Source organism: Anolis sagrei, chromosome 11 (genome assembly GCF_037176765.1).
Source record: "Anolis sagrei isolate rAnoSag1 chromosome 11, rAnoSag1.mat, whole genome shotgun sequence".
Classification (NCBI taxonomy): domain Eukaryota; kingdom Metazoa; phylum Chordata; class Lepidosauria; order Squamata; family Dactyloidae; genus Anolis; species Anolis sagrei.
In genome coordinates, this window is record NC_090031.1 from 1,219,535 (window position 1) to 1,246,290 (window position 26,756).

At 49.0% G+C, this 26,756-nt stretch overlaps 1 protein-coding gene across 2 annotated transcripts in view; it reads right to left on the reverse strand.

The window, feature by feature from the left end:
* The window catches only part of CRB2 (crumbs cell polarity complex component 2), a 93,443-nt gene that overhangs the window by 15,523 nt on the left and 51,164 nt on the right, over positions 1–26,756 (reverse strand). For both annotated transcript variants that reach the window (XM_060757601.2, XM_060757599.2), the window contains exons 5-9: positions 25,679–25,861; positions 25,395–25,508; positions 5,782–6,726; positions 4,208–4,770; positions 1,467–1,632 (exon numbers count right to left, since the gene is read on the reverse strand). In XM_060757601.2, coding sequence (XP_060613584.2) covers positions 1,467–1,632; positions 4,208–4,770; positions 5,782–6,726; positions 25,395–25,508; positions 25,679–25,861 — 1,971 coding nt within the window. The remainder of the gene's footprint in view (positions 1–1,466; positions 1,633–4,207; positions 4,771–5,781; positions 6,727–25,394; positions 25,509–25,678; positions 25,862–26,756) is intronic.

Consider the following 26,756-nt stretch of genomic DNA (forward strand, 5'->3'; position numbering starts at 1 on the left):
AAGAGGAAGCATTAGTGAGCACTCAAAGAGAAGACCCTTTGCCACCTGCAAGCTGAGTCTGAGGAAAGTCCCAATGCTTACTTTCCCAGAGGACTGTCCAAACACTATGTGAGAAGGTAGGAGCCATGCCCTCAAAGATGCGACTGGGGGTAGGTAAGGAGTTCAGCACCCTACTCTACCCTAACTATAGATTGTTTCTGTGAAAGTGCAGGTCATGACGCGGAGCAATGGCTTCAAACTACAAGAGAGGAGATTCCATCTGAACACGAGGAAGAACTTCCTGACTGTGAGAGCCGTTCAGCAGTGGAACTCTCTGCCCCGGAGGGAGTGTGGTGGAGGCTCCTTCTTTGGAAGCTTTTAAACAGGGGCTGGATGGCCATCTGTCAGGGGTGATGAGATGGGAGAGATGGGCCAAAACTAACAAAATGAAGTTCAACAGTGACAAATGCAAGATACTCCACTTTGGCAGAAAAAATGAAATGCAAAGATACAGAATGGGGGACAATGCCTGGCTCGAGAGCAGTACGTGTGAAAAAGATCTTGGAGTCCACGTGGGGAGGAAGGTGAACATGAGCCAGGAATGTGATGTGGCGGCAAAAAAAGCCCATGGGATTTTGGCCTGCATCAAGAGGAGCATAGTGTCTAGATCTAAGGAAGTCATGCTCCCCATGCTCTATTCTGCTTTGGTTAGACCACATCTGGAATATTGTCTCCAGTTCTGGGCACCACAATTCAAGAGAGATATTGACAAGCTGGAATACTGTGTCCAGAGGAGGGTGACTAAAATGATCAAGGGTCTGGAGAACAAGCCCTATGAGGAGTGGCTTAAGGAGCTGGGCATGTTTAGCCTGAAGAAGAGAAGGCTGAGAGGAGATATGATAGCCATGTATAAATATGTGAGAGGAAGCCACAGGGAGGAGGAGGGAGCAAGCTTCCTTTCTGCTTTCCTGGAGACTAGGACGCAATGGAACAATGGCTTCAAACTACAAGAGAGGAGATTCCATCTGAACATGAGGAAGAACTTCCTCACTGTGAGAGCCGTTCAGCAGTGGAACTCTCTGCCCCGGAGTGTGGTGGAGGATCCTTTTTTGGAAGCTTTTAAGCAGAGGCTGGATGGCCATCTGTCAGGGGTGCTTTGAATGCAATATTCCTGCTTCTTGGCAGAATGGGGTTGGACTGGATGGCCCAGGAGGTCTCTTCCAATTCTATGATTCTATGTATGTGGAAGGACACAGAAACCATGGAGAATGTTCAATGCATGTGCATGAGTTCCCTTGGAGCCTCCCAACCCAATGCAAGCCAACTCTTCTTTTGCATTTGGCATCACGATGGAAGAGGGACCCCATTCTGTGCTACAGCTTTTGGGGAGCAAATGGACACTGCCTCACCTATACTGAGACCTAGTTTGACCCCATACATTAAAGGCCGGGCTTGTGTGAACCCAGAGATCCCGAAGAGAGACTTACAGACAAAGCCAAAGGCAACATCGATGCAAGTGGTGGCTTGTGGGCACGGATCACTTTTGCACCAGATCTTCTCCTCACAGCGTTTCCCGGTGAAGTTGGCCGGACAGCTGCAGTTGAAGTCATTCCAGGTGACGGCACAATGTCCCCCGTTCAGGCATGGTCCAGGCTGAAAGGCAGAAAGGGGGTCAAGGAAGGAAGGGCCAGGATCCTTACGATGAAGGAGACATGGAGAGGCATGCAGTTGCTGGAGGTCTGGTGGGTGAGAGGCTGGTTGGTTTAAAGGAGACTGAAGAACTGGGTTCAGGACATGCCATCAGATAGGGAATGGTGGTCTCCAGAGCTAAAGAACTGAGCCTCCAACCTCGCAGAAGGCCAACCTTCTCTTGGCTTCTCTCTTTGGCTTTTCTTGCTCTTCTCTCTTTCACATTTCCTCCTCTAAGCTTTCAGGAGTAGGTATTTTCTTCTAGAGCAGGCATGGGCAAACTTCGACCCTCCCTCCAGTTGTTTTGGACTTGAGCTTCCACAATTTCTAATAGCCTCAGGCCCTCAGGAAGGGGACTGAGGCTGTTAATTAAGAATTGTGGGAGTTGAAGTCCAAAACACCTGGAGGGAGGTCTGAAGTTGGCCCATGCCTTTGTCCTCTTGGAACTGGACACTTCAGTCAATCAAGGGATCATCTGCATACCCACATCGTGGGAGTCAAGGGATCATCTGCATACCCATATTGTGTTGAGTCGATCAAGGGATCATCTGCATACTCACATTGTGGTAGTCTATCAAGGGATTATCTGCATACCCATGTTGTGGGAGTCAATCAGCGGATCATCTGCATACCCACATTATGGGAGTCTATCAAGGAATCATCTGCATACCCACATTGTGGGAGTCAAGGGATCATCTGCATACCCATATTGTGGGAGTCTATTAAGGGATCATCTGCATACCCACATTGTGGGAGTCAAGGGATCATCTGCATACCCACGTTGTGTTCAATCAAGGGATCATCTGCATACCCATGTTATGGGAGTCTATCAAGGAATCATCTGCATACCCACATTGTGGGAGTCAAGGGATCATCTGCATACCCACGTTGTGTTCTGTCAATCAAGGGATCATCTGCATACTCATGTTGTGGGAGTTTTACCAGTGAATCATCTGCATACCCACATTGTGGGAGTCAAGGGATCATCTGAATACCCATATTGTGTTGAGTCGATCAAGGGATCATCTGCATACTCACATTGTGGTAGTCTATCAAGGGATTATCTGCATACCCATGTTGTGGGAGTCAATCAAGGGATCATCTGCATACCCACATTATGGGAGTCTATCAAGGAATCATCTGCATACCCACATTGTGGGAGTCTATTAAGGGATCATCTGCATACCCACATTGTGGGAGTCAAGGGATCATCTGCATACCCACGTTGTGTTCAATCAAGGGATCATCTGCATACTCATGTTGTGGGAGTCTATCAAGGGATCATCTGCATACCCACGTTGTGGGAGTCAAGGAATCATTTCCATACCCACGTTGTGGGAGTCTTACCAGTGAATCATCTGCATACTCATGTTGTGGGAGTCTATCAAGGGATCATCTGCATACCCACGTTGTGGGAGCCAATCAAGGGATCGTCTGCATACCCACATTGCGAGAAGTCCAAAATACCTGGAGGGCCCAAGTTCGCTCCTCCACATATTAAGGCCGTCATACAGAATGCACAAGTGACACAGCACAGCTCAGCTATGTGTTGCCATGAGAAGAACCAGTAGGAGCAGAACATGGTTCCTGCTCCTATGTGGACGTGTTGACATGTCAGGCTCCTGAAAGGCACCATGTGCGTTTCCAGGTTTTTTCAAGGAGGTCTTGCTGCAGGAGTCACCCAAACCCAAATGGGCCAGCCCATAACATGACAGGAGAGAAAGGTTGCAACGCATGCAGGGGCCTATGAGGGTTCCACAGAAGACGCTCTTCTGCAGGGAAGGGAGGAAGGCCAGAGGCTGAATGGAAGCAGAGCATGCTGCAGACAGAAAACAGGCAAACGACAGTCCATACCCCACTTGGCTGGGTAGTGTCCTTAGTTCTGCCCGCCCGATGACTGCTCCTTCGGTAGCGTGGGGAGAAGAACACAGCAAGGAAATGCTGGCAACGTGAGCTTCTAGGCTAATCCCATTAATCCCACAGCATTAGCCCTTATCCCGTGCCAGAGGGCAATACTGAGGCGGAAGTGGCCAAGCCCCACAACTGCCACTACATTTCCTTTGGGGGAGCTTTGGGAGATCCTGGGGCAGCGGGAGATGGTGGTTGAGAAGAGCAGCTGCCCATGAGACACGCCACTCCTCTCAGAGGCAGATCTCCCCCCAAAAGAAGGGACTGAGTATGGGTCAAGGAGCAGAGTGGCCGTTCTGTGGGCTTCCCATCTGAATCCAGTCGTATCCTGTCCCTTGCAACTGCTCTGTTTCCCAGGAGAGCAGAAAGACCAAGCCAAACCCTCTCTAAAGAGGAGCGTGTGAGTATGGAACTTTTGGGCAAAGCAAACCAGCCATACAATCCCAATTACGTATTCCTATAGAAAGCAAGAAGGATGGTTGGTTCTGTCTTGTAGGCTTTTGAAACATGAGTGGCCATCACTGGTCTAGGTAGACTTGACCCAGCATGGGAGTCCCTCCCACTCTTAAGCTCACAACTCATCCAGAACTCAATCTAGGCTCAGCTGGAGAACCTTCAGAATGCCCCTTACCTTGCAGGTATCATCTGAGATGCATCCCAGGCCAACGCTGGTGACCTGTCCCAGGTGCACCTCTGGCGAAACGCTCCTGTTTGGGTCTAAATGGGGGAAGAACTCCATCTGGTGGTGATTGAGCTGGACGTCTTGAAGGCAGCCTTTAAAATGGCCTCCCCATGGGCTGGTGCCATCTGCGTCCTGGAGTCCACCCACATGAACCTCAAGGCCAGCAGTGAGAGGAGTCATCAACAGAGGTCCCAGCTCCTCCTCTGCATTCAACAGGCTGGCATACACAACACCGTCAAGGAAGGAGAGCATCACAAAGTGTCTCAGGCCATCAGCCAGGTGTCCAGGTGGACCAATGGGAGCAACTGCTGGCACCTCCACCTGGAGCTTCCCATCCTTCAGGTACACGGATAGGAAAGGATCGCTCCCATTGCTGATTTGGAGGACCAAACCGCTGGGCTTCAGAGTTCGGATGAAAAAGGAAAGGTTAAAGTTTGCTCCAGGGTTGTTGTGAATCACAAAAGTAGCCACGCTGGAGGAGTTGTCTTGCCCAAATGTTGCTGCAGGAGACTCTGAAAGAGGAGGAAAAGCATGTCAGGTCTAAACTGAAGGGTCTATGCTCCTCTGAGGACACTAAGCTGGCCTTCGTTCTCTCAGCCCTCCAGGACGCTTTGAGAATGGGAATGGTCCTGTTGGTCAAAAGCAGTGGTTCCCACCCCGTGGTCCATGGACCACCAGTGGTCTGAAAGCACTAAAATATGGTCAGTGGCCTCACCATTACTACACCATTGCAACGAGAGCAACTGGTCTCGCAAAACCCTCTTATAGTGCCGAGGCTTATTAAATAGGGTTTTCTGTGGCCGAGCAGATAGCAACTACTAGAAACTAGAACTGATGTGGTCTTCCAATGCAATTTTCTGAATCAGCACCCCAAATAACCAAACCCAATCTAAAGTTGATGAAAAACTGATTCATAACCTTTGGGTACTAATGTTGGAGAGTGGTTCCTGGTCAAAGTGGTCCCTGGTCAAAGTATCAACTGGTCCCTGGTCAAGGTGGTCCCTAGTCAAGTAGTTTCTAGTCAAAGTGGCCCCTGGTCAAAGTATCAAGTGGTCCCTGGTCAAAGTGGTCCCTGGTCAAGTGGTCACTGATCAAAATGGTTTCTAGTCAAGTAGTTTCTGGTCATGGTGGTCCCTGGTCAACTGATTCCTGGTCAACTGGTCCCTGGACAAAGTGGTCCCTAGTCAAGTGATCCCTGGTCAAAGTGGTTCCTAGTCAAGTGATCCCTGGTCCAAAAAAGGTTGGGAACCATTGGTCAAAAGGGACCAGACCCTTGAAGGACCATGACACTTGGGCTCTGGCTGCATTTGGGGCCGTCCCATCCATAGAGGCTATAACTTGTAGTATGCCTGTCCAGCTAAATCCCGCCTTATGTATTGATCTCTTGATTATCCTGATGGGGACCAAAGGAACCAAGATCATTTCCTCCCTAGCGCTTCAAGACCAAGCATGGAAATGATGAACGAACTCTGCCCAGCACCCTAATATTACCTTCCTCAAGGCTCAGTGTCGTTGCTACTCACCATAGGAGCACGTGCGGCCTTCATACGGCCGAGGACAGTGGCAGCGGAAGTCCGCCCAGAGGTCAATGCACTGGCCGCCATGTAAACAAGGATCAGAGAGACACCACTCGGTTCTCTCGCAGCCCAGCCGGAAGCCAGAGGATTGCAGTCCAGCCACTTCCTGTGGTAGGACCACCTTGGAATCAATCCACAAGTCTTCGAGGCAACCAATGAAATTCTGGACAGGGTTGGCCATTAATTTCTCTTCAACTCCCCCGATATATATCTGCAAAAGGGAGGGCAGGGAGGAAGCCAGGGATGTCTCTTCAAGGGGGTGGCTGATCAAGCAGACGCCGGCCTCGCAGGATTCGTGCCACAGCCGGAGCTCAAGGGAGTCGTGCAGAAGGACTTCGGCCTTGTGCCAGTGGCCATCATCTACCCGTGGCGCTGCCAAGGCGAACAATGTTGTGGCTTCCTGCACTGAAAGCGTCACTCGCAGAAGACCGCCAGACAACTCCAGGTAGAGGTGTTCTGCCTGGTGGCCTCGGTAGAAGAGGACGGCATCTGGCAAGGTGGTCCGGAAGCGGAGAGACACACCGGAGAGGTGACTTCCTGCCACGCTGCTTTTGCTCTCGCTGTTTGCAGACAGGTTGATGAAGAGATAGACTCGTGATGTGAAGGAGAAGGTGGTCGGCATGGCGCAGGTCGGGCCGTAGAACCCGGGGCGGCACCGACACAAGTGTCCGTGGATCCCGGACTGGTAGGTGGGGGTGCACAAGGCCTCGTTTTGGCAGCTGTGGTTCTGGCAGCCGGTGAGCTCCACGGAGCAGTTCTTCCCACCCCAAGCAGTGCCGTCCGGTCCTGGGGTGCAATGGCAGATGTAGTCGGCAACGCCGTCTTCGCAGGCACCCCCGTTTTCACACGGGTGCCCGTCACACTCGTCAATGTCAGTGGCACATTCCACACCTAGTGCACAGAGAATAAAGAGGGAATTACTTAGACGGCACACATGGCACACATGATCTCATGGCAGCAAAGAAGTTCCATATCCTGTTGTCCTGGCTAAAGAGAGGAGTGACCATTCCTACATACCTAATAGAAAGACCAACCCCCCCCCCCCCCCAATTAAGAAGCCTGTTGCTCCTCCAAGCCTCGAAAACAGGTCCCTCTTAATCTCCCAAGACAGCTGCAGAGATAAACAAAGTCTGGATTATTCGGCTTAATAGCATTACACCCTGTCTGCAGGTCTGGCAGGAGCCAGAGTGCAAAGGCAACGTGGAACTTGCTCCTTCTTCTCTTCTGCAAACAGGAATGGAACCAATGTCCAAATGGACCTCCTGCTATTACGACAAGGGGGTCCATTCATTCACAGCAGTATGAGGAATCAAGCATTCTTCTTTAACTGAATCAATACTATCTCAACAACTTCAGAAGGCCACAAATGCCCCATCCCTCTAGTGCAAGCATGGGTAAACTTCAGTGGCCCATGGTCAAAGTATTAACTGGTCCCTGGTCAAAGTGGTCCCTAGTCAAGTAGTTTCTGGTCAGAGTGGTCCCTTCCAGATGTCTCTCTCAGCATTTGCATAGCTCAAGCCTGAATAATGTAACAGTATCCAAAAGACCCAAGCTCAGCCAACTCCCTGGGCATGGCTCCCACCATTCCTAATAGCCTCAGGCCCCTGAGGCTGTTAGGAATTGTATTGAAACTGGACACGTCAGTCAATCAAGGGATCATCTGCATACCCATGTTGTGGGAGTTGAGGTCCAAAAGTTTGTCCATGCCTTTGACATCTTGGAACTAAACACTTCAGTCAGTTAAGGGATCCCATAACGTGGGTATGTAGATGATCCCTTGATTGACTGAAGTGCCCAGTTCCAAGAGGACCAAGGCATGGGCCAACTTGGGCCCTCCCTCCAGGTGTTTTGGACTCCAACTCCCACAACGTGGGTATGCAGATGACCCCTTGATGGACTTAAGTGTCCAGTTCCAAGACGAAAAAGGCATAGGCCAACTTGGGCCCTCCCTCGAGGTGTTTTGGACTCCGAGTCCCACAATGTGGGTATGCAGATGACCCCTTGATGGACTGATGTGTCCAGTTCCAAGAGGACAAAGGCATGGGCCAACTTGGGCCCTCCCTCGAGGTGTTTTGGACTCCGAGTCCCACAATGTGGGTATGCAGATGACCCCTTGATGGACTGATGTGTCCAGTTCCAAGAGGACAAAGGCATAGGCCAACTTGGGCCCTCCCACCAGGTGTTTTGGACTCCCAACTCCCTCAACGTGGGTATGCAGATGATCCCTTGATGGACTGAAGTGTCCAGTCGCAAGAGGAAAAAGGCATGGGCCAACTTCGGCCCTGTCTCCAGGTGTTTTGGACTCCAACTCCCACAACGTGGGTATGCAGATGATCCCTTGATTGACTGAAGTGCCCAGTTCCAAGAGGACCAAGGCATGGGCCAACTTGGGCCCTCCCTCCAGGTGTTTTGGACTCCAACTCCCACAACGTGGGTATGCAGATGACCCCTTGATGGACTGATGTGTCCAGTTGCAAGAGGACAAAGGCATGGGCCAACTTGGGCCCTCTCTCCAGGTGTTTTGGACTTCAATTCCCACAACATGGGTATGCAGATGACCCCTTGATGGACTGATGTGTCCAGTTGCAAGAGGACAAAGGCATGGGCCAACTTGGGCCCTCCCTCCAGGTGTTTTGGACTCCAACTCCCACAACGAGGGTATGCAGATGATTCCTTGATGGACTGATGTGTCCAGTTCCAAGAGGACAAAGGCATGGGCCAACTTGGGCCCTCCCTCCAGGTGTTTTGGACTCCAACTCCCACAACGAGGGTATTCAGATGACCCCTTGATGGACTGATGTGTCCAGTTGCAAGAGGACAAAGGCATGGGCCAACTTGGGCCCTCCCTCCAGGTGTTTTGGACTCCAACTCCCACAACGAGGGTATGCAGATGATTCCTTGATGGACTGATGTGTCCAGTTCCAAGAGGACAAAGGCATGGGCCAACTTGGGCCCTCCCTCCAGGTGTTTTGGACTTCAATTCCCACAACGTGGGTATTCAGATGACCCCTTGATGGACTGGCGTGTCCAGTTCCAAGAGGACAAAGGCATAGGCCAACTTGGGTCCTCCCTCGAGGTGTTTTGGACTTTGAGTCCCACAATGTGTGTATGCAGATGACCCCTTGATTGACTGAAGTGTCCAGTCACAAGAAGAAAAAGGCATGGGCCAACTTCGGCCCTGTCTCCATGTGTTTTGGACTCCAACTCCCACAATGTGGGTATGCAGATGATCCCTTGATTGACTGAAGTGTCTAATCGCAAGAGGACCAAGGCATGGGCCAACTTGGGCCCTCCCTACAGGTGCTTTGGACTCCAACTCCCACAATGTGGGTATGCAGATGATCCCTTGATTGACTGAAGTGTCTAATCGCAAGAGGACCAAGGCATGGGCCAACTTGGGCCCTCCCTCCAGGTGTTTTGGAAGAGGCCTGAGGCTGCTAGGAATTGTGTGAGCTGCAGTCCCAAACATCTAGAGTGCCGAAGTTTCCCCATACCTGCCCCAGAGACTTCCAGGGCTGAAAATGTTCCCCAGGAGAAAGCAACGGCATGCAACCCTTGGATAGCAGTTGCACCATAACTCCATGAATAAACATTATCTGCAGAAGCCCCAGGTCACTTCATTTTTGGGATGCTTCAGTAAGGGGGAGGCGGCAGTGGAGGAGGAGAGGCTTGCATTTCAATATTCACTTGTTGCACAAAGCCTCTGGAGAGGCAACACCTCCCCCTGATCCGGAAATAACAAGCCTTGGCTTTCGGCTTCCAGAGCCAGGCATCTTGAAGGAGATAGGCTGCTCCGTGCCAAGAAATGACCTACCCGCCCCTCCTTTGATGGAGGCAACTTTTGGGAAGTTTGAGGCAGAAGAGGAGGGAGGGAAATGGCTGAGTACAAGCTCTTTCAAAGCAACAACAATGTATTTGTATCATCACAGCCACACTTCTCGGGAAACACTCACCTGCAATTGTACCTGGAATGGAGAACTTGGTGCTACCAGTGCTACCTTTGGGTGGGTCAAAAAGTAATGCCTCCATGGCTCTAACTTTTATTTCTTTTCTGGACTGTCTATTCATGATACGATAGATGGAACCCAACTCTACAGAGTACTTTCTTGTTCCAATTGGTTGAATAGAACCATGAATCTGAAGCTGAAAGAAAGGGTCACCATTGGATTTCGGGCCAAAGAAGGTTAACGTGCACTTAGGGAAATCCATCATCGCTTCTGACTTTGACCTGTTTGGACCTAGAAGCATAGATCCTAGAATCCTAGAGTTGGAAGACATGGGTCATCCAGTCCAACCCCATTCTGCCAAGAAGCAGGAAAATCACCTTCAAAGCACCCCCGACAGATGGCCATCCAGCCTCCGTTTCAAAGCTTCCAAAGAAGAAGCCTCCACCACACTCCCTCCGGGGCAGAGAGTTCCACTGCTGAACGGTTCTCCTAGTCAGGAAGTTATAGAATCCTAGAGTTCAAAGAGACCTGGTGGGCCATCATCCAGTCCAACCCCATTCTGCCAAGAAGCAGGAAAATCACCTTCAAAGCACCCCCGACAGATGGCCATCCAGCCTCCGTTTCAAAGCTTCCAAAGAAGGAGCCTCCACCACACTCCGGGGCAGAGAGTTCCATTGTTGAACAGCTCTCACAGTCAGGAAGTTCTTCCTCATGTTCATAGAATCCTAGAATCCTAGAGTTGGAAGAGACCTCCTGGGCCATCATCCAGTCCAACCCCATTCTGCCAAGAAGCAGGAACATTGCATTCAAAGCACCCCTGACAGATGGCCATCCAGCCTCTGTTTAAAAGCCTCCAAAGAAGGAGCCTCCACCACACTCTGGGGCAGGGAGTTCCACTGCTGAATGGCTCTCACAGTCAGGAAGTTCTTCCTCATGTTCAGGTGGAATCTCCTCTCTTGTAGTCTGAAGCCATGGCTCCATTGCGTTCTAGTCTCCAAGGAAGCAGAAAGGAAGCTTGCTTCCTCCTCCTCCCTGTGGCTTCCTCTCACATATTTATACATGGCTATCATCATATCTCAGCCTTCTCTTCTTCAGGCTAAACATGCCCAGCTCCTTAAGCCTCTCCTCATAGGGCTTGTTCTCCAGACCCTTGATCTGCACCCTCCTCCCTGTGGCTTCCTCTCACATATTTATACATGGCTTATCACGTCTCCTCTCAGCCTTCTCTTCTTCAGGCTAAACATGCCCAGCTCCTTAAGCCGCTCCTCATAGGGATTGTTCTCCAGAGCCTTGATCATTTGAGTCACCCTCCTCTGAACACATTCCAGCTTGTCAATATCTCTTGAGTTGTGGTGCCCAGAATGGGACACAATGTGATTCCAGGTAAAGTGGTCTAACCAAAGCGGAATAGAGCATGGGGAGCATGACTTCCCTGGATCTGGACACTAGACTCCTCTTGATGCAGGCCAACATCCCATTGGTTCTGATAGACAACCTACATAGTTTCAGATTCAATGACTAGTTGGCTTTAAAACAGCTTGGAAATCATTGGTCACGAAGCAAAACCCTGAATTTTTCCAAAATGGTGTTGATGCCCGGGTTAAACGATGGTGCAAATGTGTACAAATTGGTGGCAACCATGTTGAAAGGTAGTGTTGCTTAGAGGACAGTTCAGGTGATGATCTGGAGCAACTTCTGGTGTTCTAGGTTCATTCGTAATATTTTTATGACCCAGGAGGCAAAACTTTTTGACCCATGTGTCAACCCAAACTTTAGACCAGTGGTTCTCAACCTGTGTGTCCCCAGATGTTTTGGGCTTCAGCTTCCAGAAATCCTAGCAGCTGGGATTTCTGGGAGTTGTAGGCCAAAACACATGGGGAGAACCACAGGTTGAGAACCACTGTGATGGATCTACGTGTGGTAGACTTCCATTCCATGTTGAGTTGGGACCCCTTTCCTTTGCTCTCGGGAGTCCCAAGATAGGTCATGGGTCACCAAGGCGTGTGTAGGCCATCTCGACCCTTGCGCAGGAAGCAAGAGTGTTGTGGCTCCCATTAGCATCCCATTGGCAACCAAGAGCGCAACATTTCCCATGTGTTTTGAGTTCCAGCTTTAGCCAGAGATGCCAGGGAGCCTCTTGGCCAAAAAACCCACATTCTAAGCCCAAGGTGGCTACTATTTTTACCCTTTTGGAGGCCACTGCATCTCAACCTCAGAACCAACAACATGGTTAAAGCAAAATCAAGCAGGATGTCAACACCAGGGGTTCCAACTCAACATGGAATGGAAGTCTACCACACGTAGGACACACAGAAACCCACACAGAACTCCCACGACCAACAGAAAATACTAGAAGGATTTGGTGGGCACTGACCTTGAGTTTGGGAGTTGTAGTTCACCTACATCCAGAGAGCACTGTGGGCTCAAACAATGATGGATCTGGACCAAACTCTATGCAAATACTCAATATGCTCACATGTGAACACTGGTGGAGTCTGAGGAAAATAGCCTTGACATTTGGGAGTTGTAGTTGCTGGGATTTACAGTTCACCTACAATCAAGGAGCACTCTGAACTCTACCAATGATGGAACTGAACCAGTCTTGGCACACAGAACTCCCATGACCAAGAGAAAATACTGGAAGGATTTGGTGGGCACTGACCTTGAGTTTGGGAGTTGTAGTTCACCTACATCCAGAGAGCACTGTGGGCTAAAACAATGATAGATCTGGACCAAACCTAGCACAAATCCTCAATATGCCCAAATGTGAACACTGGTGGAGTCTGAGGAAAATAGCAGTGACATTTGGGAGTTGTAGTTGCTGGGATTTACTGTTCACCTACAATCAAAGAGCGTTCTGAACTCCACCAATGATGGAACTGAACCAAACTTGGCATACAGAGATCCCATTACCAACAGAAAACTACCTCTGAGGATGCTTGTCATAGATGCAGGCGAAACGTCAGGAGAGAATGCCTCTAGACCATGGCCATATAGCCCGAAAAAACCTACAACAACCCAGAAAATACTGGGTTTGGTGGACATTGACCTTGAGTTTGGGAGTTGTAGTTCAATTACATCCACAATAGTTGAACTACAACTCCCAAACTCCTCAATATGCCCCAGTGTGAACACTGGTGGAGTTTGAGGAAAATAGCCTTGACATTTGGGAGTGGTAGTTGCTGGGATTTGCAGTTCACCTACAATCAAAGAGCATTCTGAACTCCACCAATGATGGAACTGAACCAAACTCGGCATGTAGAGATCCCATTACCAACAGAAAATACTGGGTTTGGTGGACATTGACCTTGAGTTTGGGAGTTGTAGTTCAGCTACATCCAGGGAGCACTGTGGGCTCAAACAATGATGGATCTGGACCAAACTTGGCATGAATATTCAATATGCCCAAATGTGGACACTGGTGGAGTCTGAGGAAAGTAGACTCGACATTTGGGAGTTGTAGTTGCTGGAATTTACAGTTCACCTACAATCAAAGAGCATTCTAAACTCCACCAATGATGGAACTGAACCAAACTTGGCATACAGAGATCCCATTACCAACAGAAAATACTGGGTTTGGTGGACATTGACCTTGAGTTTGGGAGTTGTAGTTCAACTACATCCAGAGAGCACTGTGGGCTCAAACAATAATAGAACTGCATACAGAGATCCCATTACCAACAGAAAATACTGGGTTTGGTGGACATTGCCCTTGAGTTTGGGAGTTGTAGTTCAACTACACCCAGAGAGCACTGTAGGGTCAAACAATGATGGATCTGGACCAAACCTGGCACAAATCCTCAATATGCCCAAATGTGAACACTGGTGGAGTTTGAGGAAAATAGCCTTGACATTTGGGAGTGGTAGTTGCTGGGATTTACAGTTCACCTACAATCAAAGAGCATTCTGAAGCCCACCAATGATGGAACTGGACCAGTCCTGGCACACAGAACTCCCACGACCAACAGAAAATACTAGAAGGATTTGGTGGGCACTGACCTTGAGTTTGGAAGTTGTAGTTCACCTACATCCAGAGAGCACTGTAGGCTCAAACAATGATGGATCTGGACCAAACCTGGCACAAATCCTCAATATGCCCAAATGTGAACACTGGTGGAGTTTGAGGAAAATAGCCTTGACATTTGGTAGTGGTAGTTGCTGGGATTTGCAGTTCACCTACAATCAAAGAGTATTCTGAACCCCACCAATGATAGAATTGGGCCAAACTTCCCACACAGAACCCCCATGATCAACAGATGGCCTTTGGGGACCCCCTGGTGACACCTCTAGGGGTCCCGACCCCCAGGTTGAGCAACACTGTAGTAGAGGCATTGGTGGCTGGCCTTCGATCCCTTTCTGCCCTTTCCCCACTTGGAAGGAAACTCTCATGGGTGGGGAGTTGTCTCAAGGGACGGTTCACGACAACGGTTCTTGTCCACTCGCCAAGAAGTATGCGCCGTCCTTCCATTTGCACCCTGGCTCTTCAGGAGAGGGAGTTAGGTCTGGGTTGAATGCCCGGAAAGAGGGATGTTTCCCCAGAACTGGAATGCGAAGCATCACGAGGGAAGCCAAAGCGCACTTGAGCGTGAAGCTGAAAGATCCCTCTGCTCCAGGCAATGGGGGGATGGGGGCACCGCCACACCCACAGCGCCAAACTTTCCCAAGCCATGGATCGGAGGGTCCTGGCCACCCCCAACTATCCCCCCCCCTCCCCAAAGTGACTTCTCGGCCGCACCCACAGAAGAGGACCTGCCAGTGTCTCCTACCTGCGAGGAGGTAGATCCCGCTCATGAAGATGCCCACCAGCATGGAGTTCATGGCTGCTGCCCTGGGCGCATGGGTGAGGAGGGTGCCAGGAGGAGGAGGAGACGAGGGGCCGCGCTCGGCCGGAGTGCAACGGGGAGCTTCTATGTGCCGGGCAGCAGAAGGGGACTGGAGACGAAGGCAGCCAATGCAGTGCGCGAGAGGCAGCCAGCAAGTGGCGCAGGAGCAGCAGCACCACCAAGACCTAATCCATCTCCGCTCTAAACCTCCCAGCTGGCTCCTATCACCGCTGACAGGAATGTTTGCCTACCAGCTCCCCGGCAGCATTTTGTGCATGCAACCGGGAAGGGGGGAGACGGGAGCAGGCAGGAGTGCTCATCCATGTGCTCATCCATGCGCTGCCTTCCCCTTTCCCACAGCAAGGCAGCCTCCTCAGCTCATCTGATGGTTTACTAGCTTGGGGACCCAGCAGTGCCCAGGTTGTGTGCCAAGTCTGGTCCTGATCCATTATTCATGGGGGTCTCAGTGGTCTCTCAAAGTGAGTGAAGGTACTGCAAGTCCCATCATCCGTGGCAAGTTTGGTCCAGATTCATCGTTGTTTGGGTTCACAGTGCTCTCTGGATGTTGGTCAGTGGTTCTCCACCTGGGGTCGCAGTGATCTCTGGAAGTGAGTGAAGGTACTGAAAGTCCCATCATCCATGGTCCAGATTCATCGTTGGTTGGGTTCACAGTGCTCTCTGGATGTTGGTCAGTGGTTCTTCACCTGGGGTCGCAGTGATCTCTGGAAGTGAGTGAAGGTACTGAAAGTCCCATCATCCATGGTCCAGATTCATTGTTGGTTGGGTTCACAGTGCTCTCTGGATGTTGGTCCATGGTTCTCAATCTGGGGTCCCCAGTTATTTGTGTGCCAAGTATGGTCCTGATCCATCATTCATGGAGGTTACAGTGGTCTTTGGAAGTGAGTGAAGGTACTGCAAGTCCCATCATCCGTGGTCCAGATTCATTGTTGGTTGGGTTCACAGTGCTCTCTGGATGTTGGTCCATGGTTCTCAATCTGGGGTCCCCAGGTTATTTTTGTGCCAAGTCTGGTCCTGATCCAGCATTCGTGGGGGTCGCAGTGGTCTCTGGAAGTGAGTGAAGGTACTGCAAGTCCCATCATCCGTGGTCCAGATTCATTGTTGGTTGAGTTCACAGTGCTCTCTGGATGTAGGTCAGTGGTTCTCCACCTGGGGTCTCCAGGTTATTTGTGTGCCAAGTCTGGTCCTGATCCATCTTTCGTGCAGGTCGCAGTGGTCTCTGGAAGTGAGTGAAGGTACTGCAAGTCCCATCATCCATGGTCCAAATTCATTGTTGGTTGGGCTCACAGTGCTCTCTGGATGTTGGTCCATGGTTCTCAATCTGGGGTCCCCAGGTTATTTGTGTGCCAAGTGTGGTCCTGCTCCATCATTCATGGGGATCACAGTGGTCTCTGGAAGTGAGTGGAGGTACTTCAAGTTCCATCATCCATGGCTAGTTTGGGCCAGATTCATCATTGGTTGGGTTCATAGTGCTCTCTGGATGTAGGTCAGTAGCTCTCAACCTGGGGTCCTCGAGTTATTTGTGTGCCAAGTGTGGTCAAGATCCATCATTCATGGGGTCTCACTGGTCTCTCAAAGTGAGTGAAGGTACTGCAAATCCCATTATTTGTTGCAAGTTTGGTCCAGATTCATTGTTGTTTGGGTTCACAGTGTTCTCTGGATGTAGGTCAGTTGTTCTCAACCTGGGGTCTCCAGGTTATTTGTGTGCCAAGTCTGGTCCTGATCCATCATTCGTGCAGGTCGCAGTGGTCTCTGGAAGTGAGTGAAGGTACTGCAAGTCCCATCATCCATGGCTAGTTTGGGCCAGATTCATTGTTGTTTGGGTTCACAGTGCTCTCTGGATGTAGGTCAGTGGTTCTCAACCTGGGGTCCCCAGATGTTTTTGGCCTACAACTCCCAGAAATCCTGGCCTGTTTACCAGCTGTTACGTTTTCTGGGAGTTGAAGGCCAAAAACATCTTGAGAACCACTGATGCCCAAATCAAGGCCAATTCCTCTAAACTTCGCCATGGGGGTTCTGCGTGCCAGATGCGGTCCAGGTCCATTATCGAAGGGGGTCAGAGTGCTACCTTGATGCAGGGTGAACTACAACTTCCATCCTGTTGAGTCAGTCCCCTCAACCCCTCCAGTGTGTTCAGTTGCTAATCATAGAATCCTAGAATCAAGGAGTTGGAAGAGACCTCCTGGGCCATCATCCAGTCCAACCCCATTCTGCCAAGAAGCAGGAATATTGCATTCAAAGCACCCCTGACAGATGGCCATCCAGCCCCTGTTTAAAAGCTTCCAAAGAAGGAGCCTCCACCACACTCCTGGGCAGAGAGTTCCACTGCCGAACGGCTCTCACAGTCAGGAAGTTCTTCCTCATGTTCAGATGGAATCTCCTCTCTTGTAGTTTGAAGCCATTGCTCCATTGCGTCCTAGTCTCCAGGGAAGCAGAAAGGAAGCTTGCTCCCTCCTCCTCCCTGTGGCTTCCTCTCACATATTTATACATGGCTCTCATCATGTCTCCTCTCAGCCTTCTCTTCTTCAGGCTAAACATGCCCAGCTCCTTAAGCTGCTCCTCATAGGGCTTGTTCTCCAGACCCTTGATCATTTTAGTCGCCCTCCTCTGGACAGTCTGAGAGTGCCTTGGACTGCGAGAAGGTCCAACCAGTCCATCCTCCAGGAAATAAAGCCCGACTGCTCACTGGAGGGAAGGAGACTAGAGACAAAGCTGAAGTCCTTTGAATGCCACATCAGGAGGAGACAGCCAAGCCTGGAGAAGACAATCATGCTGGGGAAAGTGGAAGGCAAAAGGAAGAGGGGCCGACCAAGGGCAAGGTGGATGGATGGCATCCTTGAAGTGACTGGACTGACCTTGAAGGAGCCCCTGGGGGTGGTGACGTCCAACAGGGAGCTCTAGCGTGAGCTGGTCCATGAGGTCACAAAGAGTCGGAGATGACTGAACGAATGAACAACAACCTCTGGTCACATTCCAGCTTAGAGTCAATCTCTCTCTTGAATTGTGGTGCCCAGAATGGGACACAATATTCCAGGTAAAGTGGTCTAACCAAAGCGGAATAGAGCATGGGGATCTAGACACTAGGCTCCCTAGATCTAGACAGTAGGCTCCTCTTGATGCAGGCCAACATCCCATTGGCCTCCAAAATCCCATTGGCTAATCAGTTCCTTTGTGTTTGCTGTGTGCCATAGTGTGATGAACACAGTGCGTTACCGGGTTTTAAGTCTTTGACTCAGTGGAATTTAACAGATGTGATGAAGTCCCTGGTGTCATTGTCAGGGAAATACGGGAAGTGGCTTCTCTGTCTCCTGACTTGTTCCTGAAGCATTCTATGGCCACGTTCAGCAGAAGGACCAAGAAGGCAAGCTTCCTGACTGTGAGAGCTGTTCAGCAGTGGAACTCTCTGCCCCGGAGGGAGTGTGGTGGAGGCTCCGTCTTTGGAAGCTTTTAAAGAGAGGCTGGATGGCCATCTGTCAGGGGTGATTTGAATGCAATATTCCTGCTTCTTGGCAGAATGGGGTTGGACTGGATGGCCCAGGAGGTCTCTTCCAACTCTTTGATTCTATGATTCTATAGCTTCCTGACTGTGAGAGCCGTTCAGCAGTGGAACTCTCTGCCCCGGAGTGTGGTGGAGGCTCCGTCTTTGGAAGCTTTTAAGCAGAGGCTGGATGGCCATCTGTCAGGGGTGATTTGAATGCAATATTCCTGCTTCTTGGCAGAATGGGGTTGGACTGGATGATGGCCCAGGAGGTCTCTTCCCACTCTTTGATTCTATGATTCTATAACTTCCTGACTGTGAGAGCCGTTCAGCAGTGGAACTCTCTGCCCAGAGGTGTGGTGGAGGCTCCTTCTTTGGAGGCTTTTAAACAGAGGCTGGATGGCCATCTGTCAGGGGTAATTTGAATGCAATGTTTCTGCTTCTTGGCAGAATGGGGTTGGACTGGATGGCCCAGGAGGTCTCTTCCCACTCTAGGATTCTAGGATTCTATGGATGGCAGACTTCGTTTTGCTAAGAATGGGTTCTTCCTCGGAAGAAAGACGCTCGGATGAGGCTGGCAGGTCGCCTCGCGTCCCCAGAGCGCTTCAGAAAACCCAAACTTCGGGCAGATCCGACCTGCCACAGAAATGCACAACAGGAATATGATGGGAAGCTTGCTCTGTGATCCTAATGTGAAGTAATAAGCTGTTGACACAGCAGGGCCAGACCGGGATTAATTGACAAAGCAGGAAAGATTAATTGCTATTATTTCCCTGCCAGCTCCACTCCTCCACCCATTCCCACACTTCTCACTGGGATTGCCAGTTGCAAAGGTGGCTCCCCACAGTATGCGCTGTCTGCAGCCAAAGCCCGACAAACAGGACTCTCTTCCGTACAAGACTCTGGACTCCATTGGGACCAATAATTATTATTATTATATATTTATTTGTCGTGTCAGGGCAACCAGTCAATTATATTACAACAAACAGGCAAAATACAAAATGTGTGAGTTTGGTAGTGGATTAAATGTCCTTTGACCCGTATCTGGCCTCTTGGGGTGCCTCTGGTGTTGCCACAAGGAGGTCCTCCATTTTGCATCATGTGGCAGGGCTCAGGCTGCATTGCAGCAGGTGGTCAGTGGTTTGCTCTTCTCCGCACTCACATGTCGAGGATTCCACTTTGTGGCCCCATTTCTTGAGGTTGGCTCTGCATCTCGTGGTGCCAGAGCGCAGTCTGTTCAGCGCCTTCCAAGTCGCCCAGTCTTCTTCTGTGTGCCCAGGGGGGAGTCTCTCATTTGATGTCTCATTCTGTGTTTGAGCCTGCCACTTTTGGACTCTCGCTTGCTGAGGTGTTCCAGCGAGTGTCTCTGTAGATCTAAGAAAACTATTTCTTGATTTAAGTCGTTGACGTGCTGGCTGATACTCAAACAAGGGATGAGCTGGAGATGTCTCTGCCTTGGTCCTTTCACTATTGGCTGCTCCTTCCTGGCGGATGTCAGGTAATGCAATACCGGCTAAGCAGTGTAGTTTCTCCAGTGGTGTGGGGTGCAGACACCCCGTGATAATGCGGCATGTCTCATTAAGAGCCACATCCACTGTTTTAGCGTGGTGAGATGTGTTCCACACTGGGCATGCGTACTCAGCAGCAGAGTAGCATAGCGCAAGGGCAGATGTCTTCACTGTGTCTGGTTGTGATCCCCAGGTTGTGCCAGTCAGCTTTTGTATGATATTGTTTCTAGCACCCACTTTTTGCTTGATGTTCAGGCAGTGCTTCTCGTACGTCAGAGCGCGGATCAGGGTCACTCCCAGGTCTTTGGGTGCGCTGCAATGCTCCAGGGGGATAGGATACTGAAGATCTCTGCTACACATAATAGGAACTCAACGAGTCTTTGTTTGGCCCCTCGTCCCATTTCAGACTCCCTGGAATCACATGGCCTGAATCCTATTGTTGATTCCAAGGGGAACGGATCCACGCAATCTGGATAAGCCAAGTGATCCATGAATCAAATGAGTCACCCTGCTAATGAACACACCGCTAAGCTTTTTTCCATTTCATAAATGCATCTCAGTCTATGGCAAGTAGAATTACGCAAGGCCAAGATCCTACATTACTTACTCCCTCCAATCAGCATAGTTGTGTTGATCACTCTCAATCACACAAAGTACATGGGTCGCCAATAATAATAATTAATATTAATATTAAATAATATAATAATAATAATAATAATAATAATAATAATAATAATGTGTGTGTGTGTATGTGGCTGTGGTGTCGACTTACACGGACATGCACCCACCTCCACAAACAGCTTTCGCTCCCATTACACAGGGGACTCCCATGGCCCTCCTTCCAATGACATTACAGGTTATAGCGAGCACCACGAACATGTCCAAGAGCCCTGCCAATGTCCTTCACCAACACCACACTGCCCACCACCCAACTGAAGGCAATTTCATCCTAGAATTTATGTGTTTCCTCCACCACAGACATCCCAATGTTCCTTTCTCTCTCCATTGGTGTGGAATTTGCATAATCCCGCCCACTGCCTTTAACCCTTTCCTACTCTTTTCTATGGCACACAGCAAATAGAGGAATTGATCAGCAACCGAACATTTTGGGGAAAATTCACCTTGATTTGGGGGAGTTGTAGTTCACCTACATCCAGAGTGCACTATGAAGCCAAACAATGATGGATGTGGACCAAACTTGGCATGCATACCCAATATGCCCATATTTGAATACTGATGGGTTTTGAGTGGAATTGGCCTGGACATTTTGGAACTGTGGGTACTGGGATTTATAGTTCACCTGCAATCAGTGAGCACTCTGAACTCCACCAAAGATGGAATTGGACCAAACTTGGCACACAGAGCCCTCCAAAAATACTGGAGGTCTTTGGGGAAAATTCACCTTGATTTGGGGGAGTTGTAGTTCACCTACATCCAGAGTGCACTATGAGGCCAAACAATGATGGATCTGGGCCAAACTTGGCATGCATACCCAATATGCCCACATTTGAATACTGATGGGTTTAGAGTGGAATTGGCCTGGACATTTTGGAGTTGTAGGTACTGGGATTTATAGTTCATCTGCAATCAAGGAGCACTCTGAACCCCACCAAAGATGGAATTGGAGCAAACTTGGCACACAGAGCCCCCCCAAAAATACTGGAAATCTTTGGGGAAAATTCACCTTGATTTGGGGGAGTTGTAGTTCATTTACATCCAGAGAGCTCTGTGAACTCAAAACGACAATGGATCTGGGCTACACTTGGCACACATACCCAATACACCCAAATCTGAATACTGGAGGGGATTGGGAGAGACTGAACAAACTTGGTACACAGAGTCCCCATGACCAGCAAAAAATACTGGCGATATTGATTTGGGGGAGTTGTAGTTCACCTACATCCAGAGGGCACTATGAACCCAAACAACGATGGATCTGGACCAAACTTGGCCTGCATACCCGATATGCCCACATTTGAATACTGGAGGGTTTGAGGGGAATTGGCCTGGACATTTTGGAGTTGTAGGTACTGGGATTTATAGTTCATCTGCAATCAAGGAGCGCTCTGAACTCCACCAAAGATCGAATTGGACCAAACTTGGCACACAGAGCCCCCCAAAAATACTGGAAATCTTTGGGGGAAATTCACCTTGATTTGGGGGAGTTCTAGTTCACCTACAACCAGGGCACATTATGAACCCAAACAACGATGGATCTGGACCAAACTTGGCCTGCATACCCGATATGCCCACATTTGAATACTGGAGGGTTTGGAGAGGAATTGGCCTGGACATTTTGGAGTTGTAGGTACTGGGATTTATAGTTCATCTGCAATCAAGGAGCGCTCTGAACTCCACCAAAGATCGAACTGGACCAAACAGAGTCCCCATGACCAGCAATAAATACTGGCGGTCTATGGGGAAAATTCACCTTGATTTGGGGGAGTTGTAGTTCACCTCCATCCAGAGAGCACTGGATATCCAAGCTAGTAGTAGTAGTAGTAGTAGTAGTAATAATAATAATAATAATTGACCCAACACAGTCAAGACACCATGCAAATGGCAGGGAAGGCATTGTGCAGATGCAACACACAATGACAATGCATGCCCAGAGAAATACAACCTTCAGCTGCTTGCTAAAAAGAACAGGACGAGGGAATGAAACTCGAGGCACAACCATTATTAAGACAGCTAAACCGTTGAGACATGACCAATAAGAGAATGCATCTACATAGAGAGAACAGACAATTCCGCATCTCAATGCTTGTCCGCAATTCCCTGCCTCATGTACAGAGGAAGAGTTGTTGGAGGCTACAGACAATGCCGTTGCTGTTGCCCGTTTTTGGTCAGAAGATATTTAGCCACCTGCGCTCCTTCTATTTTTATCAGTTTTATACTAATTTATGCAATGCTTTTGATATGAAATAAATAAAATATACATAGAGCACGGGGCATTTTCTAGTTCTGCTTGTTTTGGAAACCCACATCGCTGCCACGATTGCGACTGAAGGCGCATTGGGATCTGGAGTTTCGCCAGAAAATAGGGCTCTAGGGCAGAAAAATTACAATATTTTGCCAAACTGCAGATTCCAGGAGCCTTGGACGTTGCATTGGCATCAAATTGCAGTATGTCTGTAGTGCGGAAGACACCTGGCTTTGGGATGTTTCTCCTGTCCACAAGATGGCAGCCTCGCAACACTATTTGTGCAACTAACGGCACCACAATTCCCACATTGCACCGCATGCCTCAAATATTGGTTAGCCAATAGAAAAGTTGCAGCCACAACAAGTGAAGATTCATTAGCAGAAGCTCCTTTTGCAAACGCAACAAAAGAAAAACTTGGACTGAGACAACAAGGGAAGAAAAGTTTGCGCGCATGACGAGACGGAAAGAACGGATGCACCTCTTAACACCTCACAGCACAGGCATTGTGTTGATTTGCTGCACAACATGCCATTGCAGATAGCTACATATACGTGTGCATCTGCACACCAGGGACAACACCACATTTGCTCCACAGGTCAAGGCAGAGCTCCCTTGTGTCCCAAATGCAGCAATTTGCAGGAACATCTGAATGAGTCTTACACCAGGAAGCATGAAACCCATCTGCTTAAATCAAGACTTACATAGGTCTGGCTTCTTACCGCCTGGGGGAATCCTTTGTTGACCTTGCTTCGTTACCCGTCTGGAATTCCCCTGTTTTTGAGAGTTGTTACTGTTATGATTTTAGAGTTTTTTAAATACTGGGAGCCAGATTTTGTTCATTTAATCACCTAATCACTTCCGAACAAAGGTTTCCCCCAGGCAGGAAGCAGCCAGACCTTGAAAACTGCTAGGCCATTGAATGCTAATCAAGGTAGCCAATTGCTACATTCAGAGCTACCTCAAACAGACAAGGAGTTCTTTCTCCCACCCTGGATGTAATTCCACAGATATATAAACACCATTATCCTGGCTTCTTACCACCTGGGGGAATCCTTTGTTGGCCCTGTTTTGTTTCTCGTCTGGAATTCCCCTGTTTTTGAGAGCTGCTATTTCTTTACTGTTATGATTTGAGAGTTTTTTAAATACTGGGAGCCAGATTTTGTTCATTTAATCACCTAATCACTTCTGAACAAAGGTTTCCCCCAGGCAGGAAGCATCCAGACCTTGCAAACTGCTAGGCCATTGAATGCTAATCAATGTGGCCAATTGCTACATTCACATCTACCTCAAACAGACAGGAGTTCTTTCTCCCACCCTGGATGTAATTCCACAGATATATAAACCCATTTTCCTGGCTTCTTACCGCCTGGGGGAATCCTTTGTTGGCCCTGTTTTGTTTCTCGTCTGGAATTCCCCTGTTTTTGAGAGCTGCTATTTCTTTACTGTTATGATTTGAGAGTTTTTTAAATACTGGGAGCCAGATTTTGTTCATTTAATCACCTAATCACTTCCGAACAAAGGATTCTCCCAGGCAGGAAGCATCCAGACCTTGCAAACTGCTAGGCCATTGAATGCTAATCAATGTGGCCAATTGCTACATTCACATCTACCTCAAACAGACAGGAGTTCTTTCTCCCACCCTGGATGTAATTCCACAGATATATAAACCCATTTTCCTGGCTTCTTACCGCCTGGGGGAATCCTTTGTTGGCCCTGTTTTGTTTCTCGTCTGGAATTCCCCTGTTTTTGAGAGCTGCTATTTCTTTACTGTTATGATTTGAGAGTTTTTTAAATACTGGGAGCCAGATTTTGTTCATTTAATCACCTAATCACTTCCGAACAAAGGATTCTCCCAGGCAGGAAGCATCCAGACCTTGCAAACTGCTAGGCCATTGAATGCTAATCAATGTGGCCAATTGCTACATTCACATCTACCTTAAACAGACAGGAGTTCTTTCTCCCACCCTGGATGTAATTCCACAGATATATAAACCCATTTTCTGGCTTCTTACCGCCTGGGGGAATCCTTTGTTGGCCCTGTTTTGTTTCTTGTCTGGAATTCCCCTGTTTTTGAGAGTTGCTATTTCTTTACTGTTATGACTTGAGAGTTTTTTAAATACTGGGAGCCAGATTTTGTTCATTTAATCGCACAATCACTTCCGAACAAAGGATTCCCCCAGGCAGGAAGCATCCAGACCTTGAAAACTGCTAGGCCATTGAATGCTAATCAAGGTGGCCAATTGCAACATTCAGACCCACCTCAAACAGACAAGAGTTCTTTCTCCCACCCTGGATGTAATTCCACAGATATATAAACCCCATTTTTCTAGTTTCCAACAGACCTCAGCACCTCTGAGGATGCCTGCCACAGATGCAGGTGAAACGTCAGGAGAGAATACTTCTGGAACAGGGCCAGGCAGCCCGGAAAACGCACAACAACCCAGTGATTCTGGCCATCAAAGCCTTCGACAACACAAGGCCGATACTCTAGGAAATTCCCAGAACGTTCACAACCTCTGAGGATGCCTGCCACAGATGCAGGTGAAACGTCAGGAGAGAATGCTTCTGGAACAAGGCCATACAGCCCAGAAGACACACAACAACCCAGGCCGATACTCTAGGAAATTCCCAGAATGTTCACAACCTCTGAGGATGCCTGCCACAGATGCAGGCGAAATGTCAGGAGAGAATGCTTCTGGAACAGGGCCAGGCAGCCCGGAAGACACACAACAACCCAGTGATTCTGGCCATGAAAGCCTTCAACAACACAAGGCTGATTACTCTAGGAAATTCCCAGAAAGTGGCACCATAAACCTATTCCGCCATAAAAATAGGTAATCCATGCTGCATCTTACTTACCGGAGTATCCTGGTAGGCAGTGACACTCGTAGCTATTCACCAGATCCACACAGCTTCCTCCATTCTGGCAGGGTTGGGATGTGCATTCGTCCACGTTGACGGAGCAGATCTCTCCTTCCAAGCATCAGAAAACAAGCATGTCAGACCTTGAGCTCGTTCCTTGCTTCATTACAAAGATATGCTTAATTTGATTTAGAAGTTAGTGGCCGGGGTTCAGAACCAATTGTATTATTATTATTATTATTATTATTATTATTTATGTGTATTGCTTGGAAGCATCTTACCTTCAAAGCCAGGCTGGCAACCACAGATGAACCCAGCAGCCTCCTGGTAGTTGAACTCCGCAGGGAAGCCCTCGCGTTCTCCGTAATAGCTCTGGTTGGACCGCTCAAAGCATTGGCCGCCGTTCAGGCAGGGCTCCTGGGCACACTCGTCCACGTCTTCCTCACAGTGGTCTCCCACGTATCCTGGTGGCAAAGAAAGATCCCTGAGTGGAATGGCATGTGCCTCATAGGTTAGACAAGAGAAGTTTTGGAGAGCTTCTGTTCAACCCTTTCAAAGTTCCTGCTTGGGTGGTGATGGCACGATCGTCAGCATAGATGAAACTCTCTGTCCCTTCTGGCAGTGGCTGGTCATTTTGTGCAAATGTTAAACATGGATGGTGCAAGCTGGCTTTCCCTGTAATAGGCAGTAGGAGCACCTAAACCTTCAGAGAGCTTATGTTCAACCATTTCAAAGCTCTCTGCATGAGCGGTGATGGCATGATTGTCAGCATAGATGAAACTCTCTGTCCCTCCTGGCAGTGGCTGATCATTTGTGTAAATGTTCAACACGGATGGAGAAAGCACACTCCCATTTCAAAGCTCTCTGCTTGAGCAGTGATGGTATGATCATCAGCATAGATGAAACTCTATCCCTTCTGGCACTGGCTGATCATTTGTGTAAATGATAAACATGGATGGAGCAAGCACACTCCCATTTCACAGCTCCCTTCTGGAGTGGTGATGGCCTGATCATCAGCATAGATGAAACTCTATCCCTTCTGGCACTGACTGATCATTTGTGTCAATGTTCAACATGGATGGAGCAAGCACACTCCCATTTCACAGCTCCCTTCTGGAGCGGTGATGGCACGATCATCAGCATAGATGAAACTCTATCCCTTCTGTCACTGGCTGATCATTGGTGTAAATGTTCAACATGGATGGAGCAAGCACACCCCCATTTCAAAGCTCCCTGCTTGGGCGGAGATGGCACAATCGTCAGCATAGATTAAACTCTCTATCCCTTCTGTCACCGGCTGATCATCTGTGTAAATGTTAAACATGGATGGACCATGTTTAAACATGGATGAAGCACACT